Source organism: Glandiceps talaboti, chromosome 5, assembly GCF_964340395.1.
Source record: "Glandiceps talaboti chromosome 5, keGlaTala1.1, whole genome shotgun sequence".
Classification (NCBI taxonomy): domain Eukaryota; kingdom Metazoa; phylum Hemichordata; class Enteropneusta; family Spengelidae; genus Glandiceps; species Glandiceps talaboti.
Genome location: NC_135553.1, coordinates 26,811,949 through 26,831,948, shown reverse-complemented (window position 1 = coordinate 26,831,948; position 20,000 = coordinate 26,811,949). Strand labels below are relative to the sequence as shown.

The following is a 20,000-nucleotide window of genomic DNA, read 5'->3' as shown; positions in this document are numbered from 1 at the left end:
TATCAGTGTGTTTATAAACTGGAATTGACTGATGGTGTAAGTGAAGTAGCTGTGGTAGTTAACATATCAGTGTGTTTGTAGACTGGAATTGAGTGATGGTGTAAGTGAGGTAGCTGTGGTAGTTAACATATCAGTGTGTTTATAAACTGGAATTGACTGATGGTGTAAGTGAGGTAGCTGTGGTAGTTAACATATCAGTGTGTTTGTAGACTGGAATTGACTGATGGTGTAAGTGAGGTAGCTGTGGTAGTTAACATATCAGTGTGTTTATAAACTGGAGTTGACTGATTGATGGTGTAAGTGAGGTAGCTGTGGTAGTTAATATATCAGTGTGTTTGTAGACTGGAGTTGACTGATGGTGTAAGTGAGGTAGCTGTGGTAGTTAACATATCAGTGTGTTTGTAGACTGGAATTGACTGATGGTGTAAGTGAAGTAGCTGTGGTAGTTAACATATCAGTGTGTTTGTAGACTGGAATTGATTGATGGTGTAAGTGAAGTAGCTGTGGTAGTTAACATATCAGTGTGTTTATAAACTGAGGTTGACTGATGGTGTAAGTGAGGTAGCTGTGGTAGTTAACATATCAGTGTGTTTATAAACTGAGGTTGACTGATGGTGTAAGTGAGGTAGCTGTGGTAGTTAATATATCAGTGTGTTTATAAACTGGAGTTGATTGATGGTGTAAGTGAGGTAGCTGTGGTAGTTAACATATCAGTGTGTTTATAAACTGGAGTTGACTGATGGTGTAAGTGAGGTAGCTGTGGTAGTTAACATATCAGTGTGTTTATAAACTGGAGTTGACTGATGGTGTAAGTGAGGTAGCTGTGGTAGTTAACATATCAGTGTGTTTATAAACTGGAGTTGACTGATGGTGTAAGTGAGGTAGCTGTGGTAGTTAACATATCAGTGTGTTTATAAACTGAGGTTGACTGATGGTGTAAGTGAGGTAGCTGTGGTAGTTAACATATCAGTGTGTTTATAAACTGGAGTTGATTGATGGTGTAAGTGAGGTAGCTGTGGTAGTTAACATATCAGTGTGTTTATAAACCGGAGTTGACTGACTGATGGTGTAAGTGAGGTAGCTGTGGTAGTTAACATATCAGTGTGTTTATAGACTGGAATTGACTGATGGTGTAAGTGAGGTAGCTATAGTAGTTAACATATCAGTGTGTTTATAAACTGGAATTGACTGATGGTGTAAGTGAGGTAGCTGTGGTAGTTAACATATCAGTGTGTTTATAAACTGGAGTTGACTGATGGTGTAAGTGAGGTAGCTGTGGTAGTTAATATATCAGTGTGTTTATAAACTGGAATTGAGTGATGGTGTAAGTGAGGTAGCTGTGGTAGTTAATATATCAGTGTGTTTATAAACTGGAGTTGACTGATGGTGTAAGTGAGGTAGCTGTGGTAGTTAACATATCAGTGTGTTTATAAACTGGAGTTGACTGATGGTGTAAGTGAGGTAGCTGTGGTAGTTAACATATCAGTGTGTTTATAAACTGGAATTGAGTGATGGTGTAAGTGAGGTAGCTGTGGTAGTTAACATATCAGTGTGTTTATAAACTGAGGTTGACTGATGGTGTAAGTGAGGTAGCTGTGGTAGTTAACATATCAGTGTGTTTGTAGACTGGAATTGACTGATGGTGTAAGTGAGGTAGCTGTGGTAGTTAACATATCAGTGTGTTTATAAACTGGAATTGAGTGATGGTGTAAGTGAGGTAGCTGTACGTGGTAGTTAACATATCAGTGTGTTTATAAACTGAGGTTGACTGATGGTGTAAGTGAGGTAGCTGTGGTAGTTAACATATCAGTGTGTTTATAAACTGGAATTGACTGATGGTGTAAGTGGGGTAGCTGTGGTAGTTAACATATCAGTGTGTTTATAAACTGAGGTTGACTGATGGTGTAAGTGAGGTAGCTGTGGTAGTTAACATATCAGTGTGTTTATAAACTGGAGTTGACTGATGGTGTAAGTGAGGTAGCTGTGGTAGTTAATATATCAGTGTGTTTATAAACTGAGGTTGACTGATGGTGTAAATGAGGTAGCTGTGGTAGTTAACATATCAGTGTGTTTATAAACTGGAATTGACTGATGGTGTAAGTGAGGTAGCTGTGGTAGTTAACATATCAGTGTGTTTATAAACTGAGGTTGACTGATGGTGTAAGTGAGGTAGCTGTGGTAGTTAACATATCAGTGTGTTTATAAACTGGAATTGACTGATGGTGTAAGTGAGGTAGCTGTGGTAGTTAATATATCAGTGTGTTTATAAACTGAGGTTGACTGATGGTGTAAGTGAGGTAGCTGTGGTAGTTAACATATCAGTGTGTTTATAAACTGGAGTTGACTGATGGTGTAAGTGAGGTAGCTGTGGTAGTTAACATATCAGTGTGTTTATAAACTGGAGTTGACTGATGGTGTAAGTGAGGTAGCTGTGGTAGTTAACATATCAGTGTGTTTATAAACCGGAGTTGACTGATTGATGGTGTAAGTGAGGTAGCTGTACGTGGTAGTTAACATATCAGTGTGTTTATAAACTGGAGTTGACTGACGGTGTAAGTGAGGTAGCTGTGGTAGTTAACATATCAGTGTGTTTATAAACTGGAGTTGACTGATGGTGTAAGTGAGGTAGCTGTGGTAGTTAATATATCAGTGTGTTTATAAACTGAGGTTGACTGATGGTGTAAGTGAGGTAGCTGTGGTAGTTAACATATCAGTGTGTTTATAAACTGGAGTTGACTGATGGTGTAAGTGAGGTAGCTGTGGTAGTTAACATATCAGTGTGTTTATAAACTGAGGTTGACTGATGGTGTAAGTGAGGTAGCTGTGGTAGTTAACATATCAGTGTGTTTATAAACTGAGGTTGACTGATGGTGTAAGTGAGGTAGCTGTGGTAGTTAACATATCAGTGTGTTTATAAACCGGAATTGACTGATGGTGTAAGTGAAGTAGCTGTGGTAGTTAACATATCAGTGTGTTTGTAGACTGGAATTGACTGATGGTGTAAGTGAGGTAGCTGTGGTAGTTAACATATCAGTGTGTTTATAAACCGGAGTTGACTGACTGATGGTGTAAGTGAGGTAGCTGTGGTAGTTAATATATCAGTGTGTTTATAAACTGAGGTTGACTGATGGTGTAAGTGAGGTAGCTGTGGTAGTTAACATATCAGTGTGTTTATAAACTGGAGTTGATTGATGGTGTAAGTGAGGTAGCTGTGGTAGTTAACATATCAGTGTGTTTATAAACTGGAATTGACTGATGGTGTAAGTGAGGTAGCTGTGGTAGTTAACATATCAGTGTGTTTATAAACTGGAGTTGACTGATTGATGGTGTAAGTGAGGTAGCTGTGGTAGTTAACATATCAGTGTGTTTATAAACTGGAGTTGACTGATTGATGGTGTAAGTGAGGTAGCTGTGGTAGTTAACATATCAGTGTGTTTGTAGACTGGAATTGACTGATGGTGTAAGTGAGGTAGCTGTACGTGGTAGTTAACATATCAGTGTGTTTATAAACTGAGGTTGACTGATGGTGTAAGTGAGGTAGCTGTGGTAGTTAACATATCAGTGTGTTTATAAACTGGAATTGACTGATGGTGTAAGTGAGGTAGCTGTGGTAGTTAACATATCAGTGTGTTTATAAACTGGAGTTGACTGATGGTGTAAGTGAAGTAGCTGTGGTAGTTAACATATCAGTGTGTTTATAAACTGAGGTTGACTGATGGTGTAAGTGAGGTAGCTGTACGTGGTAGTTAACATATCAGTGTGTTTGTAGACTGGAATTGACTGATGGTGTAAGTGAGGTAGCTGTGGTAGTTAACATATCAGTGTGTTTATAAACTGGAGTTGACTGATTGATGGTGTAAGTGAGGTAGCTGTGGTAGTTAACATATCAGTGTGTTTATAAACTGAGGTTGACTGATGGTGTAAGTGAGGTAGCTGTGGTAGTTAACATATCAGTGTGTTTGTAGACTGGAGTTGACTGATGGTGTAAGTGAGGTAGCTATAGTAGTTAACATATCAGTGTGTTTATAAACTGGAGTTGACTGATTGATGGTGTAAGTGAGGTAGCTATAGTAGTTAACATATCAGTGTGTTTGTAAACTGGAGTTGACTGATTGATGGTGTAAGTGAGGTAGCTATAGTAGTTAACATATCAGTGTGTTTGTAGACTGGAGTTGACTGATGGTGTAAGTGAAGTAGCTATAGTAGTTAACATATCAGTGTGTTTGTAGACTGGAATTGACTGATGGTGTAAGTGAGGTAGCTATAGTAGTTAATATATCAGTGTGTTTGTAGACTGGAATTGACTGATGGTGTAAGTGAGGTAGCTATAGTAGTTAACATATCAGTGTGTTTGTAGACTGGAATTGACTGATGGTGTAAGTGAGGTAGCTATAGTAGTTAACATATCAGTGTGTTTGTAGACTGGAATTGACTGATGGTGTAAGTGAGGTAGCTATAGTAGTTAACATATCAGTGTGTTTGTAAACTGGAGTTGACTGATTGATGGTGTAAGTGAGGTAGCTATAGTAGTTAACATATCAGTGTGTTTGTAGACTGGAATTGACTGATGGTGTAAGTGAGGTAGCTATAGTAGTTAACATATCAGTGTGTTTGTAGACTGGAATTGACTGATGGTGTAAGTGAGGTAGCTGTACGTGGTAGTTAACATATCAGTGTGTTTGTAGACTGGAATTGACTGATGGTGTAAGTGAGGTAGCTGTACGTGGTAGTTAACATATCAGTGTGTTTGTAGACTGGAATTGACTGATGGTGTAAGTGAGGTAGCTGTACGTGGTAGTTAACATATCAGTGTGTTTGTAGACTGGAATTGACTGATGGTGTAAGTGAGGTAGCTATAGTAGTTAACATATCAGTGTGTTTGTAGACTGGAATTGACTGATGGTGTAAGTGAGGTAGCTATAGTAGTTAACATATCAGTGTGTTTGTAGACTGGAATTGACTGATGGTGTAAGTGAGGTAGCTGTGGTAGTTAACATATCAGTGTGTTTATAAACCGGAGTTGACTGATTGATGGTGTAAGTGAGGTAGCTATAGTAGTTAACATATCAGTGTGTTTGTAGACTGGAATTGACTGATGGTGTAAGTGAGGTAGCTATAGTAGTTAACATATCAGTGTGTTTGTAGACTGGAATTGACTGATTGATGGTGTAAGTGGGGTAGCTATAGTAGTTAACATATCAGTGTGTTTATAAACTGGAGTTGACTGATTGATGGTGTAAGTGAGGTAGCTATAGTAGTTAACATATCAGTGTGTTTGTAAACTGGAGTTGACTGATTGATGGTGTAAGTGAGGTAGCTATAGTAGTTAACATATCAGTGTGTTTGTAGACTGGAATTGACTGATGGTGTAAGTGAGGTAGCTATAGTAGTTAACATATCAGTGTGTTTGTAAACTGGAGTTGACTGATTGATGGTGTAAGTGAGGTAGCTGTGGTAGTTAACATATCAGTGTGTTTGTAGACTGGAATTGACTGATGGTGTAAGTGAGGTAGCTATAGTAGTTAACATATCAGTGTGTTTGTAGACTGGAGTTGACTGATGGTGTAAGTGAAGTAGCTGTGGTAGTTAACATATCAGTGTGTTTATAAACTGGAGTTGACTGATTGATGGTGTAAGTGAGGTAGCTGTACGTGGTAGTTAACATATCAGTGTGTTTGTAGACTGGGATTGACTGATGGTGTAAGTGAAGTAGCTGTGGTAGTTAACATATCAGTGTGTTTGTAGACTGGAATTGACTGATGGTGTAAGTGAGGTAGCTGTGGTAGTTAACATATCAGTGTGTTTATAAACTGGAGTTGACTGATTGATGGTGTAAGTGAGGTAGCTATAGTAGTTAACATATCAGTGTGTTTGTAGACTGGAATTGACTGATGGTGTAAGTGGGGTAGCTGTGGTAGTTAACATATCAGTGTGTTTATAAACTGGAGTTGATTGATGGTGTAAGTGAGGTAGCTGTGGTAGTTAACATATTAGTGTGTTTATAAACTGGAGTTGATTGATGGTGTAAGTGAGGTAGCTGTGGTAGTTAACATATCAGTGTGTTTATAAACTGGAGTTGACTGATTGATGGTGTAAGTGAGGTAGCTGTGGTAGTTAATATATCAGTGTGTTTATAAACTGGAGTTGACTGATTGATGGTGTAAGTGAGGTAGCTGTGGTAGTTAACATATCAGTGTGTTTATAAACTGGAATTGACTGATGGTGTAAGTGAGGTAGCTGTGGTAGTTAATATATCAGTGTGTTTATAAACTGGAGTTGACTGATTGATGGTGTAAGTGAGGTAGCTGTGGTAGTTAACATATCAGTGTGTTTATAAACTGGAGTTGACTGATGGTGTAAGTGAGGTAGCTGTACGTGGTAGTTAACATATCAGTGTGTTTATAAACTGGAGTTGACTGATGGTGTAAGTGAGGTAGCTGTGGTAGTTAACATATCAGTGTGTTTGTAGACTGGGATTGACTGATGGTGTAAGTGAAGTAGCTGTGGTATTATCAGTGTGTGTATAAACTGAGGTTGACTATGTTGCAGGATCCAGCCATTAGTAATGAACAACCGAAGGGCAGTTACCCACCTTACGACGATGGTGTAGAAATGGACATCTTTATAAGAGATTACAAGGGAAAACCATTCGTTGGAAAGGTACGTCATATGATAAAACCTAATTAATATGGAAAGACAAATGATCAGTGATATAACACTAACTTTATGAGGGACTGTGTTATTGGTTAGAATTTTTTGATTGATTAACGACTGTGGGTGGCTGTGGATGAATTTTAAATTGCATCTCATACATCTCAGGACTTCTAGAGTAACGACTTTGACTATACTGTGTAAATCCTAATGATACTGTATGGGGACGAGACTAAAGCCTTGGTGAACTATTTGTATTGGCGAAAAATGAAGTCAAATTTATGAACATACACATTGGTAATGACGTAATAATTTAGGAATCATTTTGTCAACAAATAAATGTTGAAACAATACTGGCAACTAAACAATTCCTGGAAATCAACTCTATCTCACGTGACAGGTTTGGCCTGGACACACAGTTTTTCCGGATTACACTAATCCTGCAACTGTTGAATGGTGGGAGAAGCAAACGAGAATATTTCACAACAAAGTTGAATTCGATGGATTATGGAATGTGAGTATCTGAATGTCTTTATGAAAGTTTGATATCTGGAATACTGCAGTGTCTGCATATGTACAAACCAGACTAAATGTATATCATTGGGTATTAAAATAATGTATGGCGATGTCTTCGTAATATTAGACATTTCAATGAATAGCGGAAAAAATAACTTCTATAATTTGATTCAATGAATCAGATGTACAAAATTGTACCCTTTCAAATGCCATTTCTACTGACCTAGGCCTCTCGTTTACTGCATTGGCAAAAGTGTTGATTGCGTTAGCAGAAACTATGTTTTGGTTTGCGAGGCTGGTCTACCGGTGATTTGCCATCTACTGCCATTGACTAGTTATGGCGTGCGCAAGCTTCTCATTCAGGTTTAATTAATTACCCTGGCATGCTATCATCGTCAGCGGTAACTTCCGAAGCTGCGATCACTGGCCCAGAGTCCATGAGTGTGCAACACTAATTTTGGAAATAGAGAATGAGTGTACCGCGGGAGTTACACAGACTAAGCCAGTAGACAGCTCGACAGGTTACTGAGGTGTTCGGTAAGACCGTTAATTGGGTTATTTTGAAGAAAAATAGATTGTCTCTCTTTCTTGTAGGATATGAATGAACCAGCCAGTTTTGTGAGTGGTGCAGTAGGTGAAGGTTGTCCTATCGGCAATACATATGATTATCCTCCATACGTACCAAGTAAGTTATAGAATGTTACAAAACCTAGCATATTAATATCTTCGCTACCAACCACATACACCTTGATTTTGTAACCAATCATTCTTAGATTTTGTTTAAACTTCATCGTAAATTTTATGAAATCCCTTGGTAAGTCAAATTAATAATACATTTGCATTATGGTGAGGATATTTAGATGTTGTTATGAAAGGGTCAATGGCATTAAGACATCAAATTCCAACCAACCAACCAACCAAACAAATCAAACAAACAAACAAACAAACAAACAAACAAACAAACAAATCAATCAATCGCAACACCAACAGCAGCAGCAACAACAACAACAACAACAACAACAACAACACAAACAACCACCACCACCACCACCACCACCACCACAACAACAACAACAACAACAACAACAACAACAGCAGCACCGGGAACACTAACAGAGTGCTTATTTTTCATTATCACGATTATGACTGGGTTCATAAATATTTATTCATTCTCTGAAGGACATATGTGTGAATGAACACTAGTATAATGTCCAATTTATATGTTATCTCAGTAATGACTTGTCACGTTGTTGTCAGTTTGATTTGTTTATCCAGATTTGAACGTATATACAAGTCTTCCTATTAACGTCAATTGTTTATAAACCTCTCTAAAGAAATGTTGACAAGACGTTAGTTTGACTATGTACTAGTTCTGCTCTCTACCAGAAGTTAGAGTGCAACAATTAAAACAAAATGATATTAAATTTAACATTGACGTCTAGAGGTTAGCTTTCACACTTATACCTAATATACAAACTATTCCATTCATTTGTAGATGTATTTGGTATCACACTCAACGATGAATCAATGTGTCCATCTGCAAAACAAAATCTGTCTTTGCATTATAACCTCCATAACCTGTATGGTTATACAGAAGTCTCGGCTACGTACAGGCAAGTTTTTAAAACAATCCATTTGCTGATTAAACTTATCACAAATATCGTTTCATTTATCACGGCTTGATGTTTAGCTTAGCTTATTAATAGTCTTACTACTACGAAACAATAAAATACCAGATTTAAACTAAATGCCTTCCGTAAGGGTATAGTCTTGCAATTTCATGATTTATGCAAGAAATTTAGCTCTATATCTGTGATTTTTCAAATCCCAATGAAAGTTAGTTGTCAAAAATGTTGTTCAAATGCCCGCCTCCTATTCTCAGCCCAGGAAAGCTTGCCATCCTCGACTTCAATCGTCTTTCGTGATCCCCTACATACCTGGGATATGCACTCCGTACCTGTGTCCACGGCAAATAATAAACGAAATAAATAAATAAACGAAAATCAAACCCACATGACATTGCTATAATTATTCATCACACACATACAAGTTTACATACTTCATGGTAAGCGTCATAACAGTTTAACAACTTTAATACAATGAAGTGATACGATATTATTGCCCTACTTCGTGACTGGGTAAAGTGTATACTTCATGCTTCAACGGACAGACGTACCATCTGCTCCAAATCCACTAAGTTTCCAACTTTCATCAACTTTGTCACAATCCATATAGTTTTTGTCAAGATTTTGTTGAGTGGCACGTCCTCACTGTACACTAATTAATAGAGGTCAATGTATAGGTCACTAGTATCGATATATTGTTGTGAACCCACACAGTGGACTGCTGAATAGAAATATCGATTTTTATGTAGGCAGTGTGAACAACAGTGTTGAAGGCAGTTTCCTTCATAGGCTAGGTCTATTGTCCATATTTTAACCACATACACTTCGGTATAAATGATAGACTATTATACTTGATAAATATGTGAGTGTATTTATTTCCTGAGATACCGAACTAGATAAAAGATTACAAGCCTTGCAACAAACAGTGGTAGTTTGTTATTTGGAGAAATCGGAAAAGAACACAGTAAAAAAGAGACGGTCCAAGGTCAATATATTACTTCCTAAACTTCTAATCAAAAATCTAAAAAGATACGATTTCTCTTTATTCATCTGCGCATTTGTGTGTGAAATTTCAAACTGATATGTCCATATATTTGATGAAATTGAAACGATGATAAATATTTCACCTGTTTGTGAACTCCACGCCCATTGTAAACCTATTAAAAAATGCAATTTTGTTATCACTATAGGCCAAGACAAAAAAAAAATGTTTTCTAATGAGTTTGCATCACTTAAATACCCCGCCTCAATCTTTTTCCTCATGTTTGTCCAGCCAATGCAGACTGCAGATCCAAGGGAAAACACAAAATAACTCTCCCTACATTAATTGCTACTTCAGGGAAGACAACTGCAGAACTAATCACTAACAACAAAACAATTTGTGTCATCACACCACTTTAGGCAACATTTCCTGGCCAGAAACAACAACTTTCTTTTGTGTGGCACCGCATCTAATTACCGAAAATATGCCAATAACTTATTATATAAGCTAAATGCTAAATTGATAATGATTTCAGGACAGATGTGCTTTAGTATCACAAATGTATGTACCAAGTTATAATGAATTTGAAACGTGCATTCTTGAGATATAGCCTAATTACCGAAAACAATTAATTACGTAAATGTCCATTAATATTCATGGGATGTTTACTAAAGCCTAATCAGTTCTTGCCATTACCCTACGGAACAGGTGTGCTGAATTTCATTTGAATTGAGGAAGCCGTTTTGGAGAAAACGATGACACAGCAGACAGACAAACAAACAGAAAGACAGACAGACAGACAGACAGACAGACAGACACACACACACAAACACACACACACTGTGGGGAAATTCATTTTAAAGGCAACTCGTTACACTGCAAATGAGGCAGTACTTGGTGACCTAGGTTGGACCACAATGATAAGTAAATTTAATGTGTTGAAACTGAAATATTTAAAAAGACTATGTAATCTTCCAGAAACACGCTGGACCAAGATTGTATTCAACAAACTCACTGCAATCAGTCAAGACTCTGAAATGAACACGATAAACCTGTGCTGGGATTGGCCTAAATCTATAAATAACGTCTTAACAAATCTCAAAACACATAGAGAAGAAATAAAAAATCTCACAGACAATAAAATCAAGCAAATAATTTTCAAGTATGATGAATCTAAATGGAAAGAAGATATGGAAAAAAAGTCTAGTCTCATTCACTACCGTAGGTTCAAAACATCTTTAGAAATGGAACCGTATCTTAAATCAGTAAATGACTTCAAAGGGCCACAATTAAAATTTAAAGCAAGATCCTATACATTAGGACTCTCATATGAAAAGAGAAAGTGGGAAAACTGTAACTTTGATTGCTCCTGTCCCTGCTGTGGACAAGAAGATGAAACACTTGAACACTTTCTCTTTTCGTGTGAAAGCCTTTCTACCTATCGTCACATCCTAATGAAGAACACAAAAGATCTTTTACTTAACCATACAGAGACAAACCTATATCAAGATTTTATACAAGGCAAAGAACTGTTAAGCCTCTTTATAGGAGACAGTACAAAAAAAAAAAAAAAAAGAAAAAAAAAATTATAACATTTTATTAAGTAAAAAAATTGACAAATTTATCCATCGATTTCTAAGTAGTGCAATGGAACATAGGAAAACATGTTTAACCTGATGGAGAATTGTAATTTTTTATCTCTTTCTTTCTCTCTTATTATTTCTTTGAAGTTATTAGTTGCTATTTTAACATGATATTTAAATTTTTTTGTATGTATTTGATTCTATGTAAATGCTGCTCCTAATGTTTTTAGTGAGCCCCTGATATAAAAGGGATGCAGAAAATAAATAAAATAAACACACACACACACACACACACACACACACACACACACACACACACACACACATACACACACACACACACACACACACACACAGACAGACTTTTCTCCCCCTAAAGTATTTCCTTCATTAAGGAAGGAAAAAACTGTTGATATACTACTATGGAAATTAAGCTATAGGCAAACTAAGATAGACGCAAACTAAAACTATTGTTGATATACTACTATGGAAATCAAGCTATAGGCAAACTAAGATAGACACAAACTATAACTATTGTTAATATACTACTATGGAAATTAAGCTATAGGCAAAATAAGATAGACACAAACTAAAACTACTGTTGATATACTACTATGGAAATCAAGCTATAGGCAAAATAAGATAGACACAAACTAAAACTATTGTTGATATACTACTATGGAAATTAAGCTATAGGCAAACTAAGATAGACACAAACTAAAACTATTGTTAATATACTACTATGGAAATCAGACTATAGGCAAACTAAGATAGACACAAACTAAAACTATTGTTGATATACTACTATGGAAATCAAACTAAAGGCAAACTAAGACACAAACTAAAACTATTGTTGATATACTACTATGGAAATCAAGCTATAGGCAAACTAAGATAGACACAAACTAAAACTGTTGTTGATATACTACTATGGAAATCAAACTATAGGCACTCTAAGATAGACACAAACTAAAACTATTGTTGATATACTACTATGGAAATCAAACTAAAGGCAAACTAAGACACAAACTAAAACTATTGTTGATATACTACTATGGAAATCAGGCTATAGGCAAAATAAGATAGACACAAACTAAAACTATTGTTGATATACTACTATGGAAATCAAGCTATAGGCAAACTAAGATAGACAAACTGAAACTTGATATAGTACTATGGAAATCAAGCTATAGGCAAACTAAGATAGACACATTTAAACTAAAACTATTGTTGATATACTACTATGGAAATCAGACTATAGGCAAACTAAGATAGACACATTTAAACTAAAACTATTGTTGATATACTACTATGGAAATCAGACTATAGGCAAACTAAGATAGACACATTTAAACTAAAACTATTGTTGATATACTACTATGGAAATCAGACTATAGGCAAACTAAGATAGACACATTTAAACTAAAACTATTGTTGATGTACTACTATGGAAATCAAGCTATAGGCAAACAAAGATAGACACATTTAAACTAAAACTACTGTTGATATACTACTATAGAAATCAGGCTATAGGCAAACTAAGATAGACACAAACTAAAACTATTGTTGATATACTACTATGGAAATCAAGCTATAGGCAAACTAAGATAGACGCAAACTAAAACTACTGTTAATATACTACTATGGAAATCAAGCTATAGGCAAACTAAGATAGACATATTTAAACTAAAACTATTGTTGATGTACTACTATGGAAATCAAGCTATAGGCAAACTAAGATAGACACATTTAAACTAAAACTACTGTTGATATACTACTATAGAAATCAGGCTATAGGCAAACTAAGATAGACACAAACTAAAACTATTGTTGATATACTACTATAGAAATCAAGCTATAGGCAAACTAAGATAGACACAAACTAAAACTACTGTTGATATACTACTATGGAAATCAAGCTATAGGCAAACTAAGATAGACGCAAACTAAAACTACTGTTAATATACTACTATGGAAATCAAGCTATAGGCAAACTAAGATAGACACAGACTAAAACTACTGTTGATATACTACTATGGAAATCAAGCTATAGGCAAACAAAGATAGACACAAACTAAAACTATTGTTGATATACTACTATAGAAATCAAGCTATAGGCAAACTAAGATAGACACAAACTAAAACTACTGTTGATATACTACTATGGAAATCAAGCTATAGGCAAACTAAGATAGACACATTTAAACTAAAACTATTGTTGATATACTACTATAGAAATCAAGCTATAGGCAAACTAAGATAGCCATAAACTAAAACTATTGTTGATATACTACTATGGAAATCAAGCTATAGGCAAACTAAGATAGACACAAACTAAAACTACTGTTGATATACTACTATGGAAATCAAGCTATAGGCAAACTAAGATAGACACATTTAAACTAAAACTATTGTTGATATACTACTATAGAAATCAAGCTATAGGCAAACTTAGATAGACACAAACTAAAACTACTGTTGATATACTACTATGGAAATCAAGCTACAGGCAAACTAAGATAGACACAAACTAAAACTACTGTTGATGTACTACTATGGAAATCAAACTATAGGCACTCTAAGATAGACACAAACTAAAACTACTGTTGATATACTACTATGGAAATCAAACTATAAGCAAACTAAGGTAGGCACAAACTAAAACTATTGTTGATATACTACTATGGAAATCAAGCTATAGGCAAACAAAGATAGACACAAATTAAAACTGTTGTTGATATACTACTATGGAAATCAGACTATAGGCAAACTAAGATAGACACAAACTAAAACTATTGTTGATATACTACTATGGAAATCAAAGTAAAGGCAAACTAAGACACAAACTAAAACTATTGTTGATATACTATGGAAATCAGGCTATAGGCAAAATAAGATAGACACAAACTAAAACTATTGTTGATATACTACTATGGAAATCAAGCTATAGGCAAACTAAGATAGACACTAACTAAAACTATTGTGGATATACTACTATGGAAATCAAGCTATAGGCAAACTAAGATAGACACAAACTAAAACTGTTGTTGATATACTACTATGGAAATCAAGCTATAGGCAAACTAAGATAGACACAAACTATAACTAATGTTGATATACTACTATGGAAATCAAGCTATAGGTAAACTAAGACAAACTGAAACTTGATATACTACTATGGAAATCAAACTATAGGCAAACTAAGATAGACACAAACTAAAACGTGTCGATATACTATTATGGAAATCAAGCTATAGGCAAACTAAGATAGACACAAACTAAAACTACTGTTGATATACTACTATGGAAATCAAGCTATAGGCAAACTAAGATAGACACAAACTAAAACTGTTGTCGATATACTACTATGGAAATCAAGCTATAGGCAAACTAAGATAGACACTAACTAAAACTATTGTTGATATACTACTATGGAAATCAAGATATAGGCAAACAAAGATAGACACAAACTAAAACTATTGTTGATATACTACTATGGAAATCAGGCTATACGCAAACTAAGATAGACACAAACTAAAACTATTGTTGATATACTACTATGGAAATCAAGCTATAGGCAAACAAAGATAGACACAAACTAAAACTATTGTTGATATACTACTATAGAAATCAAGCTATAGGCAAACTAAGATAGACACAAACTAAAACTACTGTTGATATACTACTATGGAAATCAAGCTATAGGCAAACTAAGATAGACACATTTAAACTAAAACTATTGTTGATATACTACTATAGAAATCAAGCTATAGGCAAACTAAGATAGCCATAAACTAAAACTATTGTTGATATACTACTATGGAAATCAAGCTATAGGCAAACTAAGATAGACACAAACTAAAACTACTGTTGATATACTACTATGGAAATCAAGCTATAGGCAAACTAAGATAGACACATTTAAACTAAAACTATTGTTGATATACTACTATAGAAATCAAGCTATAGGCAAACTTAGATAGACACAAACTAAAACTACTGTTGATATACTACTATGGAAATCAAGCTATAGGCAAACTAAGATAGACACAAACTAAAACTACTGTTGATGTACTACTATGGAAATCAAACTATAGGCACTCTAAGATAGACACAAACTAAAACTACTATTGATATACTACTATGGAAATCAAACTATAAGCAAACTAAGGTAGGCACAAACTAAAACTATTGTTGATATACTACTATGGAAATCAGGCTATAGGCAAACTAAGATAGACACAAACTAAAACTATTGTTGATATACTACTATGGAAATCAAGCTATAGGCAAACAAAGATAGACACAAATTAAAACTGTTGTTGATATACTACTATGGAAATCAGACTATAGGCAAACTAAGATAGACACAAACTAAAACTATTGTTGATATACTACTATGGAAATCAAACTAAAGGCAAACTAAGACACAAACTAAAACTATTGTTGATATACTATGGAAATCAGGCTATAGGCAAAATAAGATAGACACAAACTAAAACTATTGTTGATATACTACTATGGAAATCAAGCTATAGGCAAACTAAGATAGACACTAACTAAAACTATTGTGGATATACTACTATGGAAATCAAGCTATAGGCAAACTAAGATAGACACAAACTAAAACTGTTGTTGATATACTACTATGGAAATCAGGCTATAGGCAAACTAAGATAGACACAAACTAAAACTATTGTTGATATACTACTATGGAAATCAAGCTATAGGCAAACAAAGATAGACACAAATTAAAACTGTTGTTGATATACTACTATGGAAATCAGACTATAGGCAAACTAAGATAGACACAAACTAAAACTATTGTTGATATACTACTATGGAAATCAAACTATAGGCAAACTAAGATAGACACATTTAAACTAAAACTATTGTTGATATACTACTATAGAAATCAAGCTATAGGCAAACTAAGATAGCCATAAACTAAAACTATTGTTGATATACTACTATGGAAATCAAGCTATAGGCAAACTAAGATAGACACAAACTAAAACTACTGTTGATATACTACTATGGAAATCAAGCTATAGGCAAACTAAGATAGACACATTTAAACTAAAACTATTGTTGATATACTACTATAGAAATCAAGCTATAGGCAAACTTAGATAAACACAAACTAAAACTACTGTTGATATACTACTATGGAAATCAAGCTATAGGCAAACTAAGATAGACACAAACTAAAACTACTGTTGATGTACTACTATGGAAATCAAACTATAGGCACTCTAAGATAGACACAAACTAAAACTACTGTTGATATACTACTATGGAAATCAAACTATAAGCAAACTAAGGTAGGCACAAACTAAAACTATTGTTGATATACTACTATGGAAATCAGGCTATAGGCAAACTAAGATAGACACAAACTAAAACTATTGTTGATATACTACTATGGAAATCAAGCTATAGGCAAACAAAGATAGACACAAATTAAAACTGTTGTTGATATACTACTATGGAAATCAGACTATAGGCAAACTAAGATAGACACAAACTAAAACTATTGTTAATATACTACTATGGAAATCAAACTAAAGGCAAACTAAGACACAAACTAAAACTATTGTTGATATACTATGGAAATCAGGCTATAGGCAAAATAAGATAGACACAAACTAAAACTATTGTTGATATACTACTATGGAAATCAAGCTATAGGCAAACTAAGATAGACACTAACTAAAACTATTGTGGATATACTACTATGGAAATCAAGCTATAGGCAAACTAAGATAGACACAAACTAAAACTGTTGTTGATATACTACTATGGAAATCAGGCTATAGGCAAACTAAGATAGACACAAACTAAAACTATTGTTGATATACTACTATGGAAATCAAGCTATAGGCAAACAAAGATAGACACAAATTAAAACTGTTGTTGATATACTACTATGGAAATCAGACTATAGGCAAACTAAGATAGACACAAACTAAAACTATTGTTGATATACTACTATGGAAATCAAACTAAAGGCAAACTAAGACACAAACTAAAACTATTGTTGATATACTATGGAAATCAGGCTATAGGCAAAATAAGATAGACACAAACTAAAACTATTGTTGATATACTACTATGGAAATCAAGCTATAGGCAAACTAAGATAGACACTAACTAAAACTATTGTGGATATACTACTATGGAAATCAAGCTATAGGCAAACTAAGATAGACACAAACTAAAACTGTTGTTGATATACTACTATGGAAATCAAGCTATAGGCAAACTAAGATAGACACAAACTATAACTAATGTTGATATACTACTATGGAAATCAAGCTATAGGTAAACTAAGACAAACTGAAACTTGATATACTACTATGGAAATCAAACTATAGGCAAACTAAGATAGACACAAACTAAAACGTGTCGATATACTATTATGGAAATCAAGCTATAGGCAAACTAAGATAGACACAAACTAAAACTACTGTTGATATACTACTATGGAAATCAAGCTATAGGCAAACTAAGATAGACACAAACTAAAACTGTTGTCGATATACTACTATGGAAATCAAGCTATAGGCAAACTAAGATAGACACTAACTAAAACTATTGTTGATATACTACTATGGAAATCAAGATATAGGCAAACAAAGATAGACACAAACTAAAACTATTGTTGATATACTACTATGGAAATCAGGCTATACGCAAACTAAGATAGACACAAACTAAAACTATTGTTGATATACTACTATGGAAATCAAACTAAAGGCAAACTAAGACACAAACTAAAACTATTGTTGATATACTATGGAAATCAGGCTATAGGCAAAATAAGATAGACACAAACTAAAACTATTGTTGATATACTACTATGGAAATCAAGCTATAGGCAAACTAAGATAGACACTAACTAAAACTATTGTGGATATACTACTATGGAAATCAAGCTATAGGCAAACTAAGATAGACACAAACTAAAACTGTTGTTGATATACTACTATGGAAATCAAGCTATAGGCAAACTAAGATAGACACAAACTATAACTAATGTTGATATACTACTATGGAAATCAAGCTATAGGTAAACTAAGACAAACTGAAACTTGATATACTACTATGGAAATCAAACTATAGGCAAACTAAGATAGACACAAACTAAAACGTGTCGATATACTATTATGGAAATCAAGCTATAGGCAAACTAAGATAGACACAAACTAAAACTACTGTTGATATACTACTATGGAAATCAAGCTATAGGCAAACTAAGATAGACACAAACTAAAACTGTTGTCGATATACTACTATGGAAATCAAGCTATAGGCAAACTAAGATAGACACTAACTAAAACTATTGTTGATATACTACTATGGAAATCAAGATATAGGCAAACAAAGATAGACACAAACTAAAACTATTGTTGATATACTACTATGGAAATCAGGCTATACGCAAACTAAGATAGACACAAACTAAAACTATTGTTGATATACTACTATGGAAATCAAACTAAAGGCAAACTAAGACACAAACTAAAACTATTGTTGATATACTGCTATAGAAATCAGGCTATAGGCAAACTAAGATAGACACTACTGTTGAAATCAAGATGCTATAAACAAGCTGTTGTTGATATACTACTATGGAAATAAAGCTATAGGTAAACTAAGATAGACACTGTTGTGTTGTTGTATGTGGTAGATTACAAGTAGGTGATAATGGTGCCCTGCATGGTTATATGGATATAGTCATCCTAATCAAGATAGTATGAATACTGAATGTATTGCTACTTGAGGAGAACTTACTTTCATCAGAGATACTACTCTACAGTGATCATTGAACGCATATTTATTTTGCATTGAGAGGCCATCGACCGAAAATGCATATATGAACAAATCAAGCAAGACAAACCAGATTTAAACTGAATGCCTTCCGCAAGGGTAGTCTTGCAATATCAAAATTTTTTGCAAGAAATTTAGCTCTACATCTGTGATTTTTTCAAGTCCCAGTGAAAGTTAGTTGTCAAAAAAATTTGTTCAAATGCCAGGAAAGCTTGCCATCCTTGACTGCACTCATCTTTCGTGATCCCCTACATACTTTAGATATGTACACCCATTTCCACAGTAAATAATAAATGAAATTGAAACCCGCATAACATTGCCATTACGCATCAGAAAGTTTACATACTTCATGGTACGCATCATAACAGTTGAAGTGATAAGTGATAAGGTATTATTGCCCTACTTCATCCCTGGGTAACGTGTATACATTCTTGATTCGATCAAGATTGACAGACACACCATCTGCTCCAAATCGTATACATGCGTGAAAGGTGTGAAGTGAGCAGATGATCGTGACTGTATATTTTGGCAATAAAGCTTACAGATGATGTGTATTTTGAGTGCTCACAACAGCATGTATCCGTACCGTAGCTTCCTGGTTTACCTTACATCTTTTGTGGTGCACTTTCAAAATGAAGCGCATGTGCGACCAGATGATCGATCGATTAATTACGCAAATTGCTCATTAATGTTTATGGGATTTTTACCAAAACCTAATCAGTTCTTGCCATTACTCAACGGAACACTTGTGCCAAATTTTGTTTGAATTGAGCCAGCCGTTTTGGAGAAAACGATGACACAGACAGAGAC

General features: G+C 34.5%; 1 protein-coding gene across 1 annotated transcript in view; it reads left to right on the top strand.

Moving 5' to 3' along the window:
• The window catches only part of LOC144435547 (lysosomal alpha-glucosidase-like), a 33,891-nt gene that overhangs the window by 7,882 nt on the left and 6,009 nt on the right, over window positions 1-20,000 (top strand). The window contains exons 7-10 of the mRNA XM_078124135.1: window positions 6,550-6,660; window positions 7,052-7,165; window positions 7,762-7,852; window positions 8,663-8,780. Of these exons, the coding sequence (XP_077980261.1) occupies window positions 6,550-6,660; window positions 7,052-7,165; window positions 7,762-7,852; window positions 8,663-8,780 (434 nt within the window). The remainder of the gene's footprint in view (window positions 1-6,549; window positions 6,661-7,051; window positions 7,166-7,761; window positions 7,853-8,662; window positions 8,781-20,000) is intronic.